The sequence below is a fragment of the Corapipo altera genome, unplaced genomic scaffold (genome assembly GCF_003945725.1).
Source record: "Corapipo altera isolate COAL_440 unplaced genomic scaffold, ASM394572v1 61305, whole genome shotgun sequence".
Lineage (NCBI taxonomy): Eukaryota > Metazoa > Chordata > Aves > Passeriformes > Pipridae > Corapipo > Corapipo altera.
The window spans coordinates 1072950-1098821 of NW_020884909.1; the positions used below are offsets into that span (position 1 = coordinate 1072950).

Here is a 25872-nt window from a genome sequence, read left to right on the forward strand (position 1 = left end):
TTGTTACTCTGCTGTAAAGGGATTTTTTTTTCAACAGAATCTAAATATTGGCCCCCCAAAATATTTAAGTGTATCTCTTTCCTTACAATCTGAGAAATGTTTCAAAACTTTACAGCCAATTTTGTACTCGCTGCTCAGTTGCAGAGATCTGGGATTGTTTGCTAAAGATGAGACTTCAGGAACCATTCTGTAAAGTAGAGATTTTACATCTCTTTTGCTCTATAATGTAATTGGGTGTTGAACACCTCTATGTTCAAAACAAATCCAGAAAAAGGCCATTCTTGGTAAGAAGCTAGACCCTCAAAAAACCACAGAAATCCATCAGTGTTTCTAAAAGACAATGCAGACTAACCATGATAGTCACAAAATGTTTCTAAAACTTTTAAAATGCTGAAGATTCCCCTGTATTTCTACCCTGGTAACTCTCTTTCAGGTCCGTGTCATCCTGCTGAACTGGTGTGCTTGGTTTCTACGAATGAAAAAACCTGGGGAAAATATAAAGCCCCTCTCTTGCAAATACAGCTATTCCAAGCACAACATGAGTGTGAACAGCATGGAGGTGAACGTCCTACCCGGGCACCAGTCCAGCAATGGCAACTCCATCTACAGCTACCACGCGATGGACAGCCCGTGCTGCCCCCAGAAGAACGACCTCGGCAGCAAGACCGGCAAGATCACTTGCCCCCTAGCAGAAGACATCGAGCTCATTCAAAAGAAAGCTCTAATGGATACTATCCCAGTGATCGTGAAGATCCTGGAGGAAGTTCAGTTCATAGCGACGCGATTCAGGAAACAGGACGAGGGTGAAGAGATCTGCAGTGAGTGGAAGTTTGCAGCTGCCGTGATAGACAGACTGTGCCTGGTTGCATTTACCCTTTTCGCCATCATTTGCACATTTACAATACTCATGTCTGCTCCAAATTTTATAGAAGCTGTTTCAAAGGATTTTGCATAAGGTTTTCAAAGATGAGCATGATTATTTGAAAGTGAATATTGCCAGTAACTTTGCTCGATAATTTAAATCAAATAGAGAAGTGTACTTATATGTGCTAAAATACACTGAAGGGGATGAAAATAATTTCAGGACATAATTATTCCTGATGTTAGTGATTGTAGTTACTGAATAGTAATCATATTGAACTCTGTTACTTATTTCATAGATTAGTGCCACATGTAATTATGTCATGATCTGTGACAAGTGGTAGACAAGAATTCAAATCTACAATATATTTGTTACAAGCTAACACTCGTATCAATGTGTTACTATGAATTTTTGAACTTTTAGATATTGTTAAATTGACTTAAATGTTCATTGATGACTACGAGTTTCACAGAATTTTGTTGTTTTCAGGATATTCGTGTTTTATCATTTTTGTTTGGTGTGGTTGTGACATGCACTTATCAGATTTGAAAGACCTATCTCCACAGTCTCATGATGCTGTATATTGTACCTGAAAATAAACCATCATCATATTAGCTCATCCTAACAGAGTGACTGGAATGTTTTCCTGGTAAAAATATTAGCAGAATATATCTTTCCCCAAAAAAATAACATTTTCTTTTTTTTTTTTTTAATTAGGGAATACTGATTGTGATGTTGGAAAGAAAATTTGTTCTCCATGCTGACAATAATTTATATCATTAACAGTGCCTTCTTAGCTGTCTCACTGCTGAATTGTTTCTGTCACCTTGAAACTCTACTTAATCTAAAATATCTCTGATCTCTTGGAAGACAGTTGGTAACCTAATATTGACTACCTATGTGCAATTAGGGCAAAATCTTGGGTCTGCACAATATGTAGGAAACTATCCACTGATTTAATTGGGGTCAAATTTCATATCAAGTCTACACTACCAAAGTAGTATTTTCTGAAAATTCTATTAGTACAGTATCTTTTCCAATTTGGTTGGTAGACTTTATTGAAAGGAGTGTATAAAAGACTGATTTTATTTTCCTAAACTTTAATGTATCAATTTTTATTATCTATTTGCTGTCCCTGGGTACTCTCTAATAATAATACATATATTAATAAAACATAATTGAATCATGCCACTTCCTGGAATATAAGGGGAAAAAAAAGCACTATTCTCAGCAGCAACTTCTTTCCACTCACTACTGTGGGTGGGAATGACACCTCTGTTGGTGTGATTTTATTTTTCCTACTGACCACAGCAGAGTTGCGAAAGTACATGATCTGATTCAGACACCTTTCCTCTTGGGGTAACGCAGCACTTCTCTGAATGTTCACTAGAAGAAAATAACAACCTATTATCTTCTCTGTCTGCCTTTCAACTTCCTATTCTCCCAGTGTTACAGTAAAGAACTAACTTTTCCCCTCGCTGCATGATGGGATCCTTCCCACCATCAGTGTCAGAGGGAAAGAAGATGATCATCGTGCTACTAGTCAGCAGAGAGTGCTTCCATCTAAAAGGTGATGGTGAAGCTGGTAGTTCTACAGATTGAAGCAATATGTTACTATTTCTTTAAGGATAATGTACCTGAACTTTTCCTCTGTGGCCTTCATCAGGTGGTGACAGCTCACTTGGAACAGAGATTTCACAGTAATGAATGTGACCTCTGTAACTGTAAGATTAGATCATCACACCAGTGGATTTGCTGCACTGCTTGGAGTTATGTTCAGCAAAGCACCTAAGGAGGCTGACCTGAGAAGGTCCTGACTACAGTGACCTGTTTTATATTTCACTTAACTTTTACGGTTCAATTTTAGGTGCAGGTCCAAGTGGTAAAAATGGCTTGTGGTAAAAATGGCTTATGCTAAAAGCCTCCACTGAAAATTCTGTCCAGGTTTCAGAGAGATCTTTTTCTTCACAGGGGCATCAGTGCTCTAAGTAGCTCTTTCCAAGCCTGCAGGAGAAAACTCCCATGATACATGATTGTTTCTCCTGCCTATTTTGTTGCTTCTGCTTACAACATTGTCCTTGCTGAGGTACCAAATGTAATTCAAGAGGGCTTTGCCTAATAGAAATATCTCAATGAACAGCAGAATTAGTCTGGGGGTTAGTTGTACCTGGCTTCTCTATTGGACAGCAGCTGAAATGCTCATTTAATTTATTCCTTTAGTTATGTGGACAACCAATCAATAAAAAGCCTAAATATCCAATTACTTCTGCAACTTGTGTTGCAGGGTGGTAAATGAACTTTAGAGCACTTGTTCAAGGATCACTAATATTTTTGCTTGAAAAGCATTTTTTAAAATAATCTCCAGTGACAGGATAAAAAGGTAAAAGCTAATGTTAAAGAACACAGTCACAATAACTTAGCCTCCTAATGCAAAGCATGCTTCCCTGCATGAAAAAAAGAAGTTATTGTATAAGAATATTTTTAACTGAATTCATACATCTTAGGATCAGATGGAGGATGGAAACTATTTGAAAATGACAGTGGAAAATCAATTGAAATCACTTTTTTAATTCATAAAAGCTGATGTAAATAAAACAAATTTCATGTATAGATTACTACCTCATAGTGTTAGATTGCCAAGGCTGGATTGCCTCTAGTAGAAATGTCCTAAAACTCAAATTGTATGAGTGGTATGCATTTTACAGCTCTTTACACTGGACTGAAACTGCTCCCTGATTACTTTTCCAGATCACATATAAGTCAGATACTTTTGATATCCACTTGTCACTTGGCCTTTTGAAAGATAATAAACCACAAAATTTGTAAAATGACCTAGTGTAAAATAGCATAGAAAAACAGTTACTGTACATAGAGAACATTGCAGAATAAAGTGTGAATGAATGTAATATTTTCCTGAGAGATGCAGTACACTTGGAAATATTGGTACATCCTGATTCACAGCTCTTCATGGCATCACCAGTTGGTGTCACAGTGTACTTAATTCCAAAAGAAGGAAAAACTCCCAAACTTATGAAAAAGATTAAATGGCAACAAGAAACTAATCCATCATATCCTTTACAAAATCCAAGATCTTATGGAAACATTACACGAGGAGTGTTGATCTTACTGTCCACCAGCAACAGAGGAACATGATAGTAAAGGTCCTTGTTCACTTTTTCTTGCTGAGGAGAGCCATTTTCCCAGAAGGCTTGGTAGACTTCTGCTATGAAGTTATTCAGCATAAGAAGATGAGAACCTACCCTTGTTTATTCATCAAACATAAAGAACTGTAGATATAATCAAACATAATCTTAACTTTTACTCATGAGTTACCTTAATTTTGGTAGCTGGATATTCCCAAGACAATGTGGATTCTTTGTTTTTGTTAGAACCTTTTTGTCTTGAACGTTTGCTGTTTTATCTGCCAACCTGAGAGATACAGCTGTATAACTTCTAACAGTAAATATAAAATATTGACATACTACAGTGAAGCTACATAGTTCTTTCATTCAATGTTAACTTTTCAGTATTGACTGTAACAAAGTAAAGGATCATGATATAAACCCATTATTCTAAATTACCATGTGCCTAGGAAAAGAGGGTGGTATAAATCAGAAGAATGTTAATGAAGAACAGGACTAATCTGGGATTTTAGACAATAAGAGTGTCAAATACTGTGAAATTCCCAAATACTGCGAAATGCCCACAGAAATAAATAGAGGCAAAATCAGCTGAAATCCCTTTCCTTTTGTGAGGCTCCTCTTGGCAGTATCTGGAAGAAAAATTTGAAACTCTGTAAAACTCTTGGTGAGGTTACCTCTGGGTTAAGGGATTGGGCTGAGCAATGATCATTCGGCTGAAAGACTTCCTCCTTCCTCTTCCCAGAATTATACATCCAGTTTGGAACTATATGGAAAACAATGGCTTCTTGGTTTTTTTTTTTTCCTTGATGACAATCAGACTAAGGGAGAAAGGACATGAAGCATAGGAAACTCCAAGTTTCGATGTAGTTTCTGAGCATGTGCTCAGAAAGCTGGATCCTTTTTCTTCCCTTTTGAATAAGCTAGAATATACTTAGGGCCTACTTATACAATCTGTACACAGGTGAGAGTAGAAATGCATCTTGGGGTTTTATTTGATACCACAGCTGTTAAAACTAGACCCTTCAACACAACTGTTCTCTGCCACCATTTCAGATGGTCTTCAGATCTCCAACTCCTTGTCAAGTCTGCTGGATCATGCAAATAATTCACATCATTTTTCTCCTGTCCCAGTACAGGAGCAAGAACAGTCAGTTGTGTCTCAAGTGTTTTCAGCAGGTGTTTAATCTTAACATCCAATAACAGAGAGAATTCAGCTTCCCTAGTATTGACATATTTATCACTGCTTGTTAATTTCTAGCACATAAATGAACCTAGTAGACTCAATCACTTACAAAAAACACCTTTTGAAGCAAAATGTCAGGATTGTTAGCTGATTCAGTATCACACAAAACCAAACCAAACCAAACCAACCAAACAACAACAACAAAAAACCAAACCAACAAACAAATATATAAAAACCAAAAAGCCAAAATACAAAATACAACAACCAAGAAGCCCCAAATCCACTCAGCATAAAATACTGAAGTTCATGAATGAAAAGATAAAGTCAAAGTCACAGGAGCTCTTAAAGATAGATTTACCAAAATTATTCTGAATTTCCTTTTAGTTAGAAACAATTCTGGTGAAAAACTGTCACTAATTTTTGTGAGATATTAAGAAGGCTTATGAACTGTAGTTAAGAATTCATTTTTAATTGAGTTCCACTGTCAATTTCATTGTATTAAGAAAAATTACTGCTTGATAACTCTGCTAACAAGTGCAAAAAGTACCTCCAAAACCTGCAGATGCCTATTTTTCCTGAGAAAAAGCTCCTCTAATTTCCATCCAAAAGCCAAGATTTTTCATTTTATAATCAATAGAAGAGTGGTGCATAAGAATCTTTGCATCTCTGGAGAGTCAGGCCATGAGGACTATCCAAAACTGCAGATGCTATCTCCTTTTTTTCCCTCTTATCTAGGGGCAATGAAAAGGAGACATCTTGACAGAAGAGCAACAATCATCCATGATTCAGAACTCTGTGGCAAAAAAATGTATTTCCACATAGAGCTTTGGTATTTTGTTTGTTGGTTGGTTTGGTTTGGTTTTGTTGTTGTTGGGGGTGAGTGGAGGTGTTTTTTGCTTATTTTTGTTTTGAGTTGTTGCTGTTGTCACGTTTTTTTACCTGTCAAAAATCCTCGTGGAAAACAAAACCCACAGAACAGGAAGATTTTGGAAAACATTTTTTTTGACCAGGCCAGTACAAACCCTGAGTTTAACACTGGATACTTAAATTGTACTTGCTAAACTTAGAACTCCATGGCTTTCAGCCCATCTGAAGCACATTTAAAATATCCACAGTGTGGTGATGACAGATCCTTCTATCCCAGTATCCAGCTTCTTAGAGGACCAACAATTTCTATGATCTGACTACACCTTCCTAGCTTGAAAGTTGTTTCTACAGCTTTGCAGCTAACAGCACTTAATAAATTAACAGGCCACATGGTATGTGTTGAGAAGAACTGAGAATATAAAACATGTTTATCATTAATGTGAACATCTCTGCATATGACCAAAGTATTTTAGTAATGCACTTTCTCAGCACTGTGAATCATAAGATACTTCAACTTCACAAGGAATTCGAAGCACCAAGTTTTTTGCCAGTTCTGAAAGTTTCCAATTTTATAATTACGTGCAACCAAATGTCAAACTCCCATTGCAAAAGTGTGCGAATCTTACACAGCACAGGCTATGAATGAGCAGAAGGAGGTGAAAGACAAAAGGGAAGTTTCTGCATTAGTTATTGGGTGGATAAGATTCTGAACAGGAGAAGTTGAAGATTTAGGACTGTTTAGCATACACAACCTCAAGCACCAGCCCAACTCCAAACACAACATTTGACATGCCCTGTTTGTTAAAGTCCCTTGGGTGTTCTTTGAAGAAGCGTCCACTGCATGCTACCAGTCTAGCAAATCTCTCCACTAAACTCCTGCTGCTGCCGAATTTAAAATGAATATACCCCGAGATTAAGTGACCCAGCACACTCCCCCACAAACAGACCTAACATCAGCAGAAAAGACTGCCAGAGTTTCAGGTTGTGAGCAGGGGATTTTTGAAAGGCAAGCAGTGTTTGTGGTAATGAGGAGGACACCTAGAGACTTAGTTTTCTCTAATTATCTTAAAATGTCCTCAGTGTAAATTGAATAGAGCTGCCAGAAACCTTCTAGACCACACACCCGGTAAAGTGGCCTTAAACACATGATATTCAAAGTGAAATGGGAAGCAATAGCTCCAGAGAGATCAGGCAGATGAATGGAATGACCCTATCTCAGAGATTGATGCAGTGCAATGACCTGGAAGGCTCAAGCTGTGGAGGTGCTGACTACCACAAGATCCATAAGGGCTGTGCTTCAGCACATTCTTCCCTCTGCCCAGAAGTCTTTGTCTTGAAGAAACGCTGCAGATTGCAACCAAGTGTCCAGAAACAGACTCGACTAACAGACTTTTCAGTCAGTCGTGTGAGTTTTAGATTTTAATTCCAAATTACCTTTGGAGAAAGGGCTACACAGCAAATTTGGGCCAGCCTCTTATTTCATATCTCTGCGCAGGTCTCATAGTTAGAGTTGAGAAAGGTCAAGTTCAGCGTGACATTCCTATACCATCTGTAATGGTTACCTTGAGGACAAGATCTTGCACGAAGCTTCCTAAAGGCTTCAGAGGATGTGCTGCACTGGCCTACAGAGCAGAAACCTGATTGTTTAGAAATCTACTGTAGATGTTCTCCACCTCTTCTGACATACTCAAAAAAACAGCAATAGCATTTTTGAGGGTTTCCATAGAGCTCTAAAAAACAACTTAAAAGCATTGTCAAAAAATCCCAATTGGATCACTTACCCCTTGTTCATAGCTGTGTTTTTGTAATGGTTGCCTCCATAGCATAAGAATAATGCACTTTTTATTAAAAAAAAAAAACAACTGAGCTTTTGATATTTTTGTACTTGTGAGAGCTTGTCAATATCAAAAAGCAGTCAAAAAGGGCTTTTGGAAAACTAAGGGTTGATGATAAGCATCAGCAAAGCACTGAAGATTCCTATGTACTTGGCAATTCAATAGTGAGAGTGTGGGAGACTTGTTCGTAAGGAGAAATGTCTTTTTGACAGTTCCTGGGGATGCACGTCAGGCATAAAGACTAATAGATCTTCCAAAATCGATTAAGACAAAAAAATCAACCATACACTTGTCCATGTTTTTCTTCAATTGTTAGAAAATGGGAACAGAGGCACTGCTGATAATTAGACAGCAGTAATTTTGTCAGTTTAGACAGGTTTTGATGTAAAAATACTATATAGTTGCTTTTGTCATTACTCTTGATGTATGATGGACATATAAGTGGCTAAGATAATTATTTCTAATGACTACAAGCAGCAGAAAGATTTGTGTAAGAGCAGAGTAATACAAAAGTAACTTCCACCTTCTGTTTTGCTTTTCAGCTGTTTCAGAGCTATTGTAAAAGCAAAAGGTGTCCTAAATGTTGAGAGACTTCTCTTAAAGAAAAAAAAATATAATACACTTGAGGGCAATTCAGGTTTTGGCTATAATCTAGTAAACATTTCTAAAATAAGAATTTAATGAAAATTATTAACTGTGTGATTAAGGGTAGCTGGGAATAATCCAATCTAATAATCATTATTTGCAATTGAAACCCAGAATTTACAGATTTAACTCCAGGGTATGACACCTATAGCAGCTGTCACCCAGTGCAGAATAACCTACTTGACTGCCATGCTTTTAACAGTTCATGTAGATTGGTGACTGTATCCACCTCGTGCCCAAGCACAGTGGCTGGCAGCTCACAGGACCCTCCTTTCCATGCCACAAGGAGAACACCTGATGGAACACCAAGCTGTCCACCTCCCAGTCTCGCTCTGCCTCTGAGCGTCTGTGTGCAGAACCCCAGCATGCAGCAGGGACATGTTTCTGATGTGGTTGTCAAAAGCTGTCTTGTTGCAGGGATGAACAATCTCTGTTGAGAGATATTGATCTCCCTCACATCATGTACAGTAAGACAAAAAAACCACTCAAACTAGATCTCTCGTGCTGTATCCAGCCAAACAGAAACTCATGGAGTCATACAAATTTATTTATATTCACTCTTGAATTGCATATAACACTTCACAAATTACACAGTGAAGAGAGAACAGGCTTTAAAAATTTATTCTCTAAATAAAAGATAACCCTGAAGGAGGTTTCCTCAAGGTTTTCTAAAAGCAATGCTTTTCATCATGTTCTGAGCAGAAAACACTGAACTGTTGAGACTACATCCTTTCAAACATATTACAAAACAGAAATTAATTAAATGCCTTCAAAATTGTGGTGAAGTCAATAATAGTATCCTTACAGGCAAACAGGGGCAAGTGTTCTTGAGAAAAGCACAACATGAGAGTGACTGTATCAGTTTTCGTTATGGATCAGCTGCAAAATATTGACTGCAATGCCTGTCTGGGAACATAAACAGTATTTCTAAATGGATTTGGAAGTCTTAAGTGATTAGAAAAATCATCTCTATTGCTCAAATAAATTTTCATGATGAGGTATAGTAGCAACAATATGAAACTTTTGTTCCACTAGAGAAAATATCACTTTTCTGGAAAACAGCTTGTATTGCACATTCCTTAGAGGTGATACCTTAAGCCCCTAATGGTTTTTTATTTTTCTAATATTGGTAAGCCTTATAAGTTTTATAAGTAGATTCTAAAAGCAGCAACCTCCCCCCCCTTTTTGTCCCTTGTTCCTTTCCCTTTCTCTAGTACCCTTGTTTATACATTCCTTAACCCTCTTACCCCATTCTATGCTCCCTATATCACTCATACCCCCAAATATAGCACAAATGTTTAGTCTTTTGTCAAGGCAAGGCCTAGATTGTTGGCAGAACAGCATATCAGGGCCTAAACCACAGAATATGGTCAAGAATTAGGTAACTATGTACCATTCGTGCTCTGATGAAGACAAAGATGGGATGAATAGGGGGTCCCGAAATACACCCCAGACCCATTTTAAGGGGGTGGACCCGGGGCAGACCAGAGTAAAGGCCACAGGGTGGACACATCTGGGATTGGATGGATGGTATTATAAAATGTAACATCTCAGGCACGGCCGGGGCACGTCTTGTAACATCTACTGCCTTGGCATAATAAACCCTTTCTTATCTCACCCCTAATTAACTGCTCCGGGAGATTTTTTCAGCACCATAAATCCCACGGCAAGAGAGGTTATTGTAATTCGTTTCCTAAAAGAAAATTTTAACACTCACGTCACCAAAAATGAATAAATCTCACACTATGTGATCTATGTGATCACTCACAAAAGAGAACTGTGCTGGTGAAATGTTTTGCTTGCTTTGATTTACACTGACATGTAGAAAAGGCTTGGTGTTTACCAGCATCCAGTCTCACAGAATTTGGTGAGAATTGTTCCACTGGCTTGCCTCAATCCAGGAGTGAGATTTTCACTATTTTACCATAAAGTGTCCAGTGCTTACTCTGGTCCCAGGAGTGTGTTCTCCCTTCCCTCTTTCCATACAATTGATGGGCCCACCAAAGAGTAGCTTCTGGAAAACAGAAGAGATGAAAAGAGCGCAGCTGAAGAAGGCATCGAACCCAAACTAATCTCATTTTTTCCCACACTTCATTTTCCTAAGAAACATTTTCTCAAATGCAAGAATTTTTTTTCTGATTAGGGAAGCTGAGGAAATCCTAAAAGTCGGTGCTTGACAAACTGAATTTACCATGCACTGAAATCCTCTCCTGCTGCGTTTCTGAGCTGTGGTCATTGCATTCCCTGTTGTGCCTGCAAAGGTAGCAGGAGCCAATGCAATGGTTTATCCCACCCACACATTTTTACCTCTAGCCAGATACACTGTTTGCAACACTGGCCAGTGTGGGGCACCTTGAAAGAGGCTGTAAACGCTATAATTGTCCCAGCAGTATGTTTTTAAGCATCATTCTTAACGATGATTACTGCTTAGGAGTCTTAGATTAAGTATTTGAGTTATTACTCCCAAAAGTTTCTGCCGTGTAGCACTTGTTTGCACTTACTCAGCGAAAGAACACTTCACTTAAAAAGAAAAAAAAAAAGTGTTTTGATTAATCTTGGGTGTTTTATATTCACTGGTCAAAATGCCTTTGTGAAGATGTTCAAAGTAAAATGAGAATTTGATGCTCAATAATACTTTATACAACAACTTCCCTGGGTTAACCACGAATCATGATCAGGGTTTTTCTCCCCCTTTTTAACATTTGAAGTACAAAAAAGTTTCATGAGTATTAGAAACTTTGGCTTTTTGTGTTATGTGTATACTTACTATTTCATCAGATTCACCGCAAGTGCAGTTTTATTAAAAATGAGTTTTTTAAAGAGAGAACCGATTTTCACTCTTTTTAACCGAGAATCTTCACAATATAGAACAGCAGCACCAAGAAGGATGAAAGTGAATCTGCCATACCAGGAAGTCTGGACAAGGTGGTGCTATGAACAATTTCATCCCTGTGTTTTCCTGATCCTTGTGTTGTTGTTCAAGGCTGCAACTTCAAGGATTAATATAATTATGGTATTTATCTCTTTACACCGTATAGAGAGGAGAAAATGAAAAATATGCATCCTTCAGAGTACTTTTCATAAGACTCATCCTGTATTTCTTCTTTTTTTCTTTGTTCACTGGAAATACTTCCATGGAATATTTGGGATTATCATCTTATTTATGTGGCTTAATCCAAAATCTATTCTGTACCAACTTTCTAGTTGCTCTGAGCTACTCGGTAAAAGAATAACCACACAGGAAAAATATATTTCCTAAATTTCATTCCCAGGAATATACAGTATATTTTTTTAATTCTGTGTTGTAGCTATTCCACTGAATTGCAGACTATGAATACTATTTAAATTCAAAATAGATGCTTAAAATCAGATTAAAGTGTTTATTAATATTTCATGCTGATCGTTCTAAAGACAATTTTCACTGATTTCTACATAAAGAAGCTTATTCTTCTTAGTGTGTTTCTAATTTTGCCATTAAACTCCTTATGTTTATTGCTGAATGAGACCTTAAAAATGAGGAAATGAGTTAAAATTTTAACGATTTTACTTCACTACCTTAGTACTAGATGTTATTAAATCCCTTTTGCAAGCCCAGAGGAACAAAGTTTATTAAATATTGTGTTATTTATCCTCCCTATTTTCTCCAAAAAGGGATCACCTTTATTTTGCTAGTACTTCAGCTTATTGCTGTAGCTTAATACTAGCTTTTATAATTAATATTGTTATGGACATGCACTGGGATGCTTTTTTTCCCCCCAAATAGAGGGCTGTGAGACCGGTGAACTGGTTTGGTTCAAAAACTCCTTCTAAAAGCTGAAGTTGATACCATCTTTGCAAAAAGGCTGGTGCGTGTTTGGCTGCCCAATGGATTTAGAATAGAAATTTAAACAATTAGAAATCTTGTAGAAACCAGTAGATACATGGTAGAAATATGATTTGCAGGTCAGGTTACTCTGAATGACACAGAGAGAATGAAATAGTGTTTCTAAACTCAGGGGTGGTCATTATCAAGACACAGATGCACTCCAAGAAAGCAGTCAAAATTAGTTTTTTATGTGCTTGACTGTCTATCATCAATATGAAGAGCTTTCAAACTAAATACAACAGGTAGAGGAAGAAAGTATATGTCATCATCTATTCTGATTAGCAGAGCGAAAGATAAAAAGATATGGAAAGACATACTCAGGGGATCTGTGGTACAATCAAGAACTGCACAAAATCGCTGCAGTTCTACCCAAAAACCTTAAGCATAAACTAACATTTTTTTCCTTCTTGTTTATGCATCCGTTAGTTTGTATATAAAGTCTCAAAATTCTTATCCTGAGTGTTTCTAAGCATATAATATTACTTTGATTCAGCTGCTATAAATGTCCTGCTTAAGCAGATTTTAGAGGATTACTAGGGCCCCCGTAGGAAAAATGAATAAGATTTAACAAATATAATATTGAGAATTTGGATCTGGACAGCTTCTTAGTATTCCATTAAAGTGTTCCTTTTTAAAATCAGAAAGTATAAAACCACTAGCACATGAAAAGTGATTGATTTGTGCAAAGTCTTAGATAACATATATGTTAGTATAGAACATTAAATGTATAAATAATAAGAAACAATTTATTACTATTTGAGTTACATTAAATGTACAAATAATAAGAAAAAATTTATTTCAATTTGAGTTGATAGGAAATGGGCTGAAGAGAATATCCAGTAATCCTTTGTTATGTAAGAGAAACGAGATCTAACAAGTAGTACAGCCATTCCTCCTTATTATTCCTGCTTAACAAACTGTGATGGTTAAATCAAATTTGCTCTTTAATCTACAAAATATAATTCATTTAACATAAGTAGTTTAAAAATGTTTTTAAGAAAAACCTACAAACCCGAAACATTAAATTGGCCTTCCTATGCATTCTAAGGAATTCTGCATCAACAGTCAGAAGGTTTCAATGCATTGCTTAAAGTCTTGGAAACTGCCATCCACATAAGCAAAATACACTCTTGTTGCAGGAATACAAACTTACATAAATACATATATATATGATACATATATAATAAAATATTTTCTTGTGACTTAAATAGGTAAAATTAAGTGTCAGGCTACATGTACCACATATTACAAAAATAAACCAGGGATTGTCTTTCAACCTGAAGATATACATAATTCACCATAAGAAAGTATCTGTAGCAAGGCACTTGCAACTGCACATGGATGGCAAACATTTTCATTGGCAGAGATAGATCAATATCAGCTTTTGAACTCCTCAAGCTAATATAAGAAGTATTTTAAAAAATATTCTAAAAAGTTTAACATCCACATGTAATATATTTACAAGTATTATGATTTAAGGAAAAAGATCTTAATACAGAATATTTTCTACCTAAATTTTACACTTTGGAACAGAACACCAAATTGTTCCTTCATGGAACATTGTAGAAATAATAGCTGCGTGCAAGATATGAAAAGAAATCAAACACAAAATAAAAAACAATGCAGCTTTCCAATGCCTGCTTAGGTCAAAAGCCTGACAGAAAAAAAACAGCTTATATACCTTGATCAGTCATCTGTTTTGCCTTCAGATCAGCTAAATACAACAGGCATAGGATGGATAGGAAAGTTTCTGAGGGATGGATAAGGAAGTTTAGGGTATCTGTCTAAATACTGGAATATCTAAAGCTGTTCCATCTCAGACATCCTGGATAACTTCATGAGCTCAGAAGATATGATATTTAGCAGTCTACTAGATAAAGGAGTTCCCTCCTTGGCCATCTGTCATTGTTTATTTTCTCCTTTTTCCTCTGTCCTCCAGCAGCACAGGCTGCTGTTCTATCTGTTGTGTCAGAACTGTATGCATTATTATTCTTATAGGCTGTGCACAAAGAGACACTATTTTATATATTCAAATATTCTGAATATTCTGTTTTATTGAATCAAGGAGAGTTTTTTTTTTTATGTCACGGACACGGAAGTGGAAGTGCTTTTATATCATAATCAGCTTCAGTTCTTGAAGTGTAAATCAGTACTAGTAGTACTAGACAAATATCTATGTCAAGCAATAAAAATAATGTAAATATTGAAAATTTGACATCATACAGAAGAAATTGCATACCTGATTTGAATATGGTCATTGCTGTGGTTGCATATGTATGCTTTATAACTTTTTTTGTCTCATTACCCACGTGAATAAACAACTAATTTTGGTAATCTAGTTGTATATAAACAGAATGAGTGCATGTGCAAAATAAACACTTATTTTGATTTTTTTTTATCTTTAACATGATCATCAACATTCTTGAACTACTTATAAGTTCAGATAATGATTGCAAGGGTTTCAAATTCTAAATGAAAATACTAGTTTCTTAATAAGAGATAAATAAAACTTCCTAGACATGCAAACCTTCTAAAAGTAGTTTATATCAGCACTGTTTAATTGCATATTGTCATGGTTTGAGATAGCCCCAAAATCCAATTCTCTAGCTCCATCCCCCCTCCCACATCTCAACCTAATGTGAGATGGGTTTTTCTAGACAAAACACAACTAGACTCAAAGTGGGGGAAAGGGAATATATTACAATGACTGTACAAATAAATACTATAACGCATTATACACACGATCACAACTATCTCTACCATGACATATAGTATTTACAATGGATCAGATCTCTTCTCCCCTCCAAATAAAAGTCCAGGAGGGAAAGAAGGACAGATCCCTTCCAGTCCCAAAGCAGGAATCTCTTCTAGGGCAGCAGGTCTCCTCATCTCATACATGCAGCAGTAACTGGATTGTTGTAGCTGGATCTCTATTCAATACACACAAGGGGGTCTCCAAGCCCCTCGGCTCTCCTTCGGTCCAAGCGAAGGCCTCACCTGTGGGCTGCCAGCAGGGACCAGACTCACGTCACCACAGGTGTATCACGAAATGCAGGGGCATCTTCGTGAAAGTCCCTTCCTCAGGGGATTCAAATTCCCCTTTGCAGAGCTCCGTGCTCTGTCCCAAGGCTCCTAGCTTAGCAGCAGCAGTGAGGGAGGCCAAGGTCAACCCCCCTGCATTCCTTCTCCGTCCCGGTCCAGCTTCAGGACACCTTTGAGCTTCTCAGCTCCTCTCTGCAGTGGATGCTGCACTTCAAGGCTCTTTCAAGCAAGAGTCCATCATCTTCCTCCTTCCAGGAGGTCTCAAAGGAGTTTGGGGGGTCTAATATCAGTTCTTACCCCCAGAACTCCGTAACTCTGCTGCTAGCTTCTGCTGCTTCCTCCAGTTCAGTTCTTATCTGTCCTGGCTCTTGTCCAGAGTCTCTGGATGCTGCTGCCACTTCTACTCTGTCTCTGCTCACTCAAGATGGAAAACATCTCCTAGCTCACAGCTACAGACACATAGTCCAGCTTAACACTGTTCCAAGTCTCTGTAGCCCCCAGCTGGGGCTGGGGGGCCCCAGAGGCCCCGAGGGGCTCAGAGCCCCTCTCCTCGTGGCTTCTACAACATGGTTACTTTCTTCTAACAACCAAACTACCACTCTTCCTGTGCTTGTGATATGTTTACATTTCTGCAGGAGCGCTCATTGGACTTCAAAACTTCCAGGGGTTTCCACCCCTGAGGGTTACCACTTTTCTTAGCCTCTGGGGGGAAAACAAGGTTCAAACCACTACACATATGTGTACACAAAGATTCTTCCTCAAAGATATCAAAAAGTATTTTCATTTAGCTTGTCAAATTAAAAGTGAGAACAAGGGACCATGGGAAATGAAGAAAGGTTTTATTGTGTGCTTTGACTTTCATCTCGGGGGGAAAATATCCCTTATACAGTAAACAAGAAGTAAAGTTTAATAAAGAAGTGAATATGAGAAGCCTAAAGAAATGTTTTATCTCCTAAATTTGATAGAATTAAACTGTTTTCAAGATGAGTGCTAGAAGCAGAAAGAAAATAGGAATCTTTATATATGGTTTGTAGTGAATGACCACACAAGTGCTTTTCAGAGTTTGTCTCAAGGGCAAAGGTGTCCTTGACAATTGCTGGGGGAGTTGGAAACAGATAATCCTTATGGTCCCTTCCAACCCAAACCTCTCTATGATTATAAGATTGTAGTGTTGATGTCCAAACAAAATCAGTCATCCGTAAACGAATATTTACTATCTGTTGTCTAAGAACAAACCTTTTGCAGCTCATATTTGGTTACAGTTGGCAGATCAAAAAGGATTGTGCTTAGAAGGGATGCTTGAAAACGCCAACTCTCATTTCAACAGATATGTAAGGGTCTTTGTCTTCAGGTTTGCAAAAGAGTTCAGAACAGTATGCCCGGTTTTGGTTTTCATGTCTTAGTATACGAGGAAGGTAACTATATAAAATATGTAAAACTGGACAGAAATAGAAATTTAAGTGTCATATTTAGGTATCTATCTTCTAAAGTATTTGCTGTTTGAAAAAAGCTATTTTGGTGCAAGGGAAATACAGACAAATCACAGACATCTGATAAATATGAGATTATATAAAAATATGTATAAACCACAACAAAGTAGTTCTAGACAAAGCACTTTCATATTTAACAGAAATAGAGGAGACATTCAAATAGAAACTGTGTCTTACTTTTGCAGCCATTTTTATCTGTTATAGTACACACAGTTATCTTGGTTCCCTTACCACAGAAGCTACAACCTCAGTTGAATTTTGAGCAGTAATGACGCAGTCTTGAGCACCTTGAATTTAACATCAGTGGTGACACATATGAAGATTGTGATTATTGAAGTAAGTAATACAACACCAATTCTAGAGCAGAATGTAAGAGAGGTGTTTGTAAGAGTCAAAAACTATAATAACCTTGCAGAAGTGACTGCAGTACTGTCAGTGTCTTCCTCAGTAACTTGTGCCGCCAGAAATAAATTTTCTAAATCTGCTCATTGACTGCCTCAATATATGGAACAGAGGCTTGGTCAGCCACAGGTATACAAATAATCAGACAATATTTCTTTGCAAACGCAGTGAAGGTGTGAAGTCAAGCAATTGTGGGTTGCTCCGGTTGCAGAGGGTGAGAGTATACGGCTGCTGTCCGCTCTGCAAGGACAGGAAGTTTCTCCATATGGTGGCTCTTTCTGTGAAAGCAAGAAGGATATAATCAGCTGGGTAATGGGTAACACACTCAAATAGACAAGATAATGGCAGAGTTCAAAGAGGACAGCAGTATGGACTGTGGCTGCGAAAGCTCCTTACTGTGAGAAAGAAAAGACATTGCATTTTGTGTTAGAAGATAAAAACTGGAAATTTGTTTTTCATCTTGGAAAAGGGATGTATGGAATAAAATACGAAGAAATGCTCTCTGCTAATATGAGAAATTTGATTTTTTATATACTTATTTTTGGATAGAAGACTTCAAGAAGATTACCTTTGAGTTGATAAGCAGAATGTAAGACTCTTTAACTGCTCTGTGTATGGGGTCTATATGTCTACATTCAGTGGAGTTTTTTAGTTAGAAAGTTCTTGATCTTTCTGAGAAAAAGAGGTTTAAAAAAATAAAAAACTTTCAGCGATATTAGGACTATTTTAAAAGGCACCCAATCTTTACTCAATAATCTATGAGTCCGAGATCACTAGTGATCAGAGACCCTAGACTTCACTTATTATATCCTTTGTTTCACTGAGGGCTTCAGTTTTAGGGTGTGTGTGGAATCCAGCTTACCTAATTTTAGCCTTCAAAAAGTATGGTGCCTTTCTGTTAGCCTGCCATCTTGAATCTTCCCCAGTCAATGGAGTGAAAAGGGCACTTCACCAAGGTCGTAATAAAACAGGAAGAATGTCTAAAACAGATGGAATAAACATGTTAAACAGATGGACTATACTGTGCCTACACAATACCTTTCTTTCCCCCTTCACATCCCTCTCCTTGCTTTTATCATAGATACTAGAGGCACAGCTCAGAGAATAGGTCTCTCAGCTTTCCCCCACATTTAAGTGAAGTACTCCTGCCTGTCAGGAATTAACATTTACACTACCTTTAGACTGCCATGACAAGCCACGTTTAGAAGACAAAAAAAAGTCTTTGGCTTCTGCAACTGGCTTTACAGCTTCAGCTGGCAGCCAGTTGGTCATGCAGATTCTGGGTCACGTTACATAACTTGCCTTCTGCAGAGCTCTTCTTCTTTTCTGAGAAATGCCAGAAGCAGACAGCCAGGACACCACAGCGCAAGTGCTGCGCTTGTTATCTAAGTGAGGGCATCCCGTGGCATCTCCCCGCCCCCGACAACTGAGGTTTCGGTTAAGTGTCACCATCATTAGATTCACACCAGATGTTCCGAACAAGAGATGCAAATGTTTTCCTCTCGTTCCACGTTCAAAGTAAAATGTACTAAATCATTCTGGGGGATAGTTTTTCGTGCAGCTCTAAAAGCGTACAACGGCCAAAGCGTCACACCTCTTCCCCTAAGGCAGAAAGAGGTATATCTGATCACCTCTTTATGTGCTTTGGCTGAAAACATCAGTGTTCAGAAAAACTCCTTTGAATTGCAGCTGCAATTATTCTTGAAAAAGCTGAAGCTATCAGTTCAGCACTAGAAAATTGGCTTAAATGGCCCATGGAACTCTGGAACCCCTCAGTCCTTACTGGAATACTGAGCACTTGGATGGCACCCTGAAATAAGTTTTCAGGAGTTTTAATTTTTTTTTCTCACGATTTCTAATTGTCTTTGCTGAAAATTTTCTTTGCAGATATATAATATTTTAAAAAATATAGAGATTCTTCAAGATTTTTTTTTACTGGGTGGAGTGAATGAAAATGATCATGCAAGCATTCATAATATTGCAGCAGCAGCTTTCTCCAGAAAATACTTTAAAAATCCAAAAAGAAAACACGTTTTTGCTCACATCTTCTGAAACCTTTAGTGCACAGTGAAATAAGCAATGGGAAATGTTTTGAAATCAGGATATAAGCTGAAACCAAGGACTTTTTAGTATCTATTTGCTGTCTTAAAACACATAGTTTGTCAAGTTTTCATTGCATCACTGAAAAAATATGATTTTGTAACTATGAAAATTAATAAGAGAGAAAATCCTTTTTGGGATGAAGCTTAATAAAATTACATTGGATATTTTGTGAGTAAATTCCTGCTGGCTTTAGTGGAAAATGTTAAAAATAGTGACTTTCTGCAAAATCAGTAAAGGAACATTTTAGTATTCTTATTTAAAAACACTTTCATAGGGATAAAAAGAGACCAACTATGAAAGCAAATATATCCATATGTCCACTCACAATCTGTGATCTTATAATTCAAATATGTGGTTATTAATTGAACTTCTTGGAAACACAGACATGACTTGTTCTTTAAGTGTTTTCTTCCTTCATGTTGTATTTTTATAAGTTAGCTTCAAGTAGTAACAAGCTTCGTGTGGACCTTTCTTTTCAATCAAAATTAATACAATTGATGAGAGGCTTCATAGCAGCAAAATAAATACTATACTGGTCCTTTTAAACTAGTCACTATATAAAATCCACAGAAAATGCTATTACAATTGTAAAACACTCCTTAAAAATATCCTAAATACATAAAAAAGGCAGAATAACTTTCTTAGTGACTGCCTCTTCCTATGTGCTTCAGTACCTTCAGACATAGCTGGCTAACAGCATGAAAAAAACCCCAAATGCCAAAAATTATTTTTCTCTATGTTTCACCAAAGACATTTTCTTCAAAAAATGTAGCTGTCATTTCTGTGAATGCTGACCTTATGTCTGCATGAAGTCCTTTTGCAGGTTCATTGGCTGTCTGAATTAAAAGAAAAAGCACTATGTTTTTAAACTTTCTTTCTGTTTTTTACAGCAGTGCTGTGAAGTTAACAGAAGGGTTCTAGCAATATTAAAACTGAACTCCCATTTTCTGAATGGGATAGATTTATCTGCAATAGGTTTTAGTTTTAGTTGGATGAACATGCTTCTTATATAACAAGTGGGACCAAAATTTTGGGAAATTTAAACGTGGAAAAGAAGAGATTTAGAGCAGAAAAAGATGTAAAATAAATGGTCTTGTAGAAATGGGTATAACCATGCAATAAATTAGCTGAAAGTTGAGTGAGTACATCCTATTCCAATTTAATGTTTTTGTTTAACTATCATATTATCCCACTTTCAAGCAGCAGTTGCCTCTCCTACCCTGGCAGAAAGAATGGCCAGGTAGGAGAGTCAGCATCTTGATTCAAAACACAAGGATTGCAAAGGTAAGCAAGTTCAGTAAGTATGAAGAGAGTATACAACCAGAGAGATCACATAATGTTTGTTCCTCATAACCTCCCCTAGGTACCCTTGATTTTTGGTGCGTGTTTTCATAAGTTAGGGTTGTTTTCTTTATTTTTAGTTTAGTTATAAATGGACATTTTTCTCTGGAAATATGCCCAATTGCTTTTCGAAACCATATAAACTTTCAGCCTTTGCTGTAAGTTTTCAGCTAGAGTACCACTGAGCTTTTTTGTTTTTTCAATTTGCTAACTAATGGCTTAATTTGATGCCCTCTATACAGAGGCATGGTATAAATATCTACTCCTCTCCATGATTTTCCATTGTCTTTTTTTCCATTTCCTGGCTGGTGCTCTTAGGTCTTCACAGAACTGTGTGTCACAAGTTCCCAGGTTGCTCTATAGGCAGAGCTAGGATTTTTCCCACATGCATTAAGTTTATCTGCACTTCTGCCACTTTATTGGCCATTTTACTGCATGAGATTCTTCAACAGTTCTTCAGTTTGCTTTTGTTTTTACTTCTCTGTGTGTGTTCAATGATGCCACCTCACTGATCACCCCCTTTTGCAGGGCAGTTACAAACGTAATGAAGAGAAGTGATCTCAGCAGAGGGATTCATGGGATTTTACCAACTACTTACATCCCTATTAATAATATTTATTTCTGTCCTTGGTTTCCATTTTTTAACCAATTACAGACAGTCCTTCTTATTCAGTGGTACATTATTTGCTTCACCACTCTTTCCTTGGAGGTGTTGCTGAATATTTTGAATGTCAAGGGTCCTAGAATCCAACTGGTTTGCACCTTTAACTCTTTCAAAGATTTGTGAGGCCTGACTTCACTTTACAAAAGGGAATTCCTGTACACCACGCATAAATCACATGATGTCCTCAAGCCATGGCAAATCCAGTTTAACAGAGGCATTGCTCTTGAGTAGGGAGAATAGTCGGTGAAATATAATAAAGGAAATAGCAAAGAAAAAGTTTGGAAGTGTATGACTTTTAATAGGCAAAATACAAGTCTATAAAACAAACAGCATTATGAACAACATTCTATATCCAAAAGGGATTTAAATGCATTCTCAAATTAACTGCAAAACTGAAGATACCATTTAAGTACATCTAGAAATATGTTCTTAGGTTCCACTCACATGCTGAAGTAATAATCTGAGCATACTTTCCCGGACTCAGGCCAGCAAATGGCAAGTAGCTTAAAAATCATGTACGGCTTAGAGGATACCTTATCTTGGAAAAATATTAATTGTGGTCCAACATATCAATATTTTTAAGGCTAAACTCTTGAAAATTATCTTTCTCTTGCTTAAAAATACCACTGTAAACCTCAGATACCTGCACTTTAACCCAAGCCTGTTGCAGGGTATCCTAACCAAGTCAGCAGGCCCCTGGAGGTAGAATTCCGTTCTGTCAGAGACTGAAATGGTTAATGATTTATACTTCCTAGGATTACCAGGAGACTTTTACAGGCTTTGGTGCTGCTGAACGTGTCAAAGTCCATCCCTCTGCCAATCCTGAAAGGAGGGAAAAACCCTTTCACCAGGCCCCTCACAGGAACTCTATGCAGGCCCAGGAGACCCTGGAGGCTCGTGGCATGGCCCGGGACACTATCCATAACTTCTTTGGGTGTGTGGACTTCCCTCCTTCATCCCCAACAGATCAAGGCTATCATTTCAACTGACAGACATGGAAGTTGCAACCACCAAGTTTCATCACTGGACTCCATGGGCAGTGACTATACATATCTTTCCACTCTCATCTTTTCTCTCCCTTACTCTCCCTTACCCTTATCCTATTTTTCCTTTCTCTCCCTTATGCATTTTCCCTAAAGGTTATCTTTATGCTATGTTACTATAGATGATAGATACAGACGATAACACCCAAAATGCTAATGTGTCTGTTTACCTTTGAAACAAAATTGTTCTAAAATAAACCCTAAACACATATGTTTTTGAACACCGATTATTCAGTGTCATTTCACTCTAATCCACCCCAAGGGATTTATTAATAAGAACCTGTGTTACCCTCCTTTCTGAGGCAGGTTGTAACACATTCCCATACATCTAACTTCTGTTTGCTGTAGGGTTTTAAGGTACAGCACAAAGCTAGACAGGACTTTGTCAGAAGTTCAGAAGACCTCAAGAAACATTGATGTAAGTTGTGTGGAGAGTCTGACTAAGCTGTTTTAGAAAAAGCTGCTCCAGATTATTGGGTTTTTTTCAAAGGTCTTAACAGTTTTACTGAATAGTTGAAAGAACAGATTAGTTTTAGATAACTTGAGTTATCTAAGTTATCTAACTTAATTATAGCCAAATCCTAGAGTCATTCACTAGACTATCTGAAACCATTCTTCTTACTTGATTTCATGTGCTAGATCACAGTTTAAACTAAAGATGCCATAGGTTCTCAGTTCTCAGTAGTGAACCCATTACTTTTTCCCTAGAAGCTGCTAAACTCATACAAGCTCACTAGAGAGGCAAGATAAGAAAATAAGCTTGTTTTAAAATGGGGACAGCTGGAAGTTTACATGTTCTTGTTTGTGTTTTGATGGTGAGAAATCACTACCCCACCTGAGAAGAAAAAAAGTGAAATATTGAGGAAAACAGGAACAGAAGAATCTGATCCCTTCTGGACAGTTCTTATGCGACCTTGAAGAAAGTTGCTTTAGTCAAATGTTGCTTGATACTTAGCTTAAATTCATCCACCTGACAGTAAAAATGACCTGATTTCAAAAGGTGATGAATAATAATCAGGCATGGCAAGAGACGGCGTGAGGAACTTGGAGAATTTCTGTCAGTGAAGTTTGCTAATAAGAGCTTAAGCAAATGCCTGTAGGGAGAGATCTAGGCATATCATGCCCAGCTTTGGAACAGGAAGGGATGGGCACTCAAGGTCCAAGAGCATTTTCTAAGATTACTTTAAGCATCTTGACCTTGAAAAGTAATTTGCAGATAGATAGATAGATAAATATGCTTTGAAAAGAAAGGAATTTCTATCTGTCACCTAAAGTAAGACTCAATACAGATTCTGCACTTGGAATAAAGAATGAATGTTTTTATAACTTAGATGGGTTTATTAGTTTCTCATGATATACTTACAAATAGAATGAATGCTCACATGAGATATAGAACAAAGAAGCTTGGCCTACATTTTAGTGTAAATTCCTAAGATCCATACTAATCCTATCTTTTGGGAAATACTTTTAACTATTTTTCTGCAAATATTCTAGTTTGCAAGTGTGTAAATTTTTGTGCAATTTAATAAGACACTATTTTAGGGCATTTTAAATATTCTATATTCTTATAAGATACATTAAACTAACCTGCTAAAAATACTTCAAAGGAAAACTGATACCATAGTGTCTCTGGTAGACTTCCAGTTACAAAACACATGACAGATCCTTGAGCAGTGACAACCCAATATTTCTCATGAGCAGCACTTATTTTCTGTTACATTCCTTTTACCTCTTGTGGTCCTGTAGTAATGGCCCCTGGTGTACTGCGAAAGAAGTGCATTTTTTCGCAGCGTTTTTGCAGTTTTTCTGTAACTAGGAACTGAATACTGGAGAAAAATTTTTCCTCTTGATGTTGGTCACAGGGACAGCTTGTCAGAGCATACCTGGTCTGTAAATGTTAACTAGTGCTGAAGGACACCTGACTCCACCTAAAATTCTCTCTCCCTTCTCTGTTCACAGGCAGAAGCTCAAGATGAAATAGATATTTATGGTGGACTTGGGCATGGTGGACTTCTATTACAAAATAACAAAGTAAACTTAAACCCAAAAAGACTCTGTAGAATTCTGTGGCTTCAGAGCTGCAGAAGTTAATACCAAGAAAAGGGCAGAGTTAGTATTTATTCCACGGGTGCTATGCCAGCAGATCACAAAAACTGACCTTCTGATCAAAAATTCTGATGAGAAGACAAAAGAATATGTATTCAGAAGGTTTTAAAAGTAGTCAGTTGATCACACTTACTCAAGCAAAGTAACTTCTCAGCTCTGTTTTCTCAGTGGTGTGGAGATCTTCAAGTTCTTTTTAACTATGGAGGGACAGTCTAAATTCTCAAAATGTCCATTATATTATGCCAGATCATAGAAGCTGAGAAACGCCCTCTGTGGAGAAATCTACATGAAACCAGGTGCAAGTGTAAGTGATTTTCTGAGAAAGAGAAACATTCCTTAAGGCACCCTTAGGATCATAGAATGGCCTGGGTTGTAAGGGACTGTTAGATCATCTAGTTCCAACCTCCTGCCATGGCCAGGAATACCTTCCACTAGACCAGGTTGATCAAAGCCCCATCCCACCTGGCCTTGGGAGGGCAACCTGCAGGGATGGGACATCCAGAGCTTCTCTAGGCAGCCTGTGTCAGTGCCTCACCACCCTCACAATAAGGAATTTCTTCCTAGTATCTAAGCTAAATCCACTCTCTTTCAGTTTAAAGTCATCATTCCTTGTCCTGTTGCAACATGGCCTTGTAAAAAGTCCCTGTCCAGCTCTTCTGTAGGCTCCACTCAGGTATTGGAAGGTGCTCTAAGGTCTCCCCAGAGCCTTCTCTTCTCCAGACTGAACAAACTCAGCCCTTGCAGACTGTCTCCATAAGAGAGGTGCTGCAGCCCTCTAATCATCTTCATGGCCTTGCTCCAGCATGTCCACATCCTTCTTATTTTGGGGGCAGATCTGGATACAGAACTCCAGGTGGGGTCACACAAGAGGTGAGTAGAGGAGCAGAATGACCTCCCTCAGCCTACTGGCTACACTTCTTTGGATGCAGCCCAGGATGCATTTGGCTTTCTGGGTTGCAAGTGCACATTGACAGGTCACATCAAGCTCCTTGTCCTCCAAAACTCCCAAGTCCTTCTCCTCACAGTTGCTTTCAAAGCATTCTCCATCCAACCTGACTTTGTGCTTGGGATTGTGCCAATGCAGGTGTAGGACCTTGCACTTGGATCTGTTGAACTTCATGAGGTTCGCACAGGCCCAGCTTTTGAGCCTTTTGAGTCACTCTTCCCTCATCAAACAATGCTGTAACTCCATTGTAGAAGGCCACGAAGTTTGTCCATCTTCAGTAAAGCCACTTGGGCCATCACTAATCATGTCATTGTGCATTTCCAAAGTTTCCAGGA

At 37.7% G+C, this 25872-nt stretch overlaps 1 protein-coding gene across 2 annotated transcripts in view; it reads left to right on the forward strand.

The window, feature by feature from the left end:
• LOC113951768 (neuronal acetylcholine receptor subunit alpha-7-like) overlaps positions 1 to 1481 on the forward strand; it is a 57103-nt gene extending 55622 nt beyond the window's left edge. For both annotated transcript variants that reach the window (XM_027653168.1, XM_027653167.1), the window contains one exon: positions 434 to 1481. In XM_027653168.1, the coding sequence (XP_027508969.1) occupies positions 434 to 955 (522 nt within the window). In that variant the 3' untranslated portion in view covers positions 956 to 1481. The remainder of the gene's footprint in view (positions 1 to 433) is intronic.
• The last annotated feature ends 24391 nt before the right edge of the window (positions 1482 to 25872 follow it).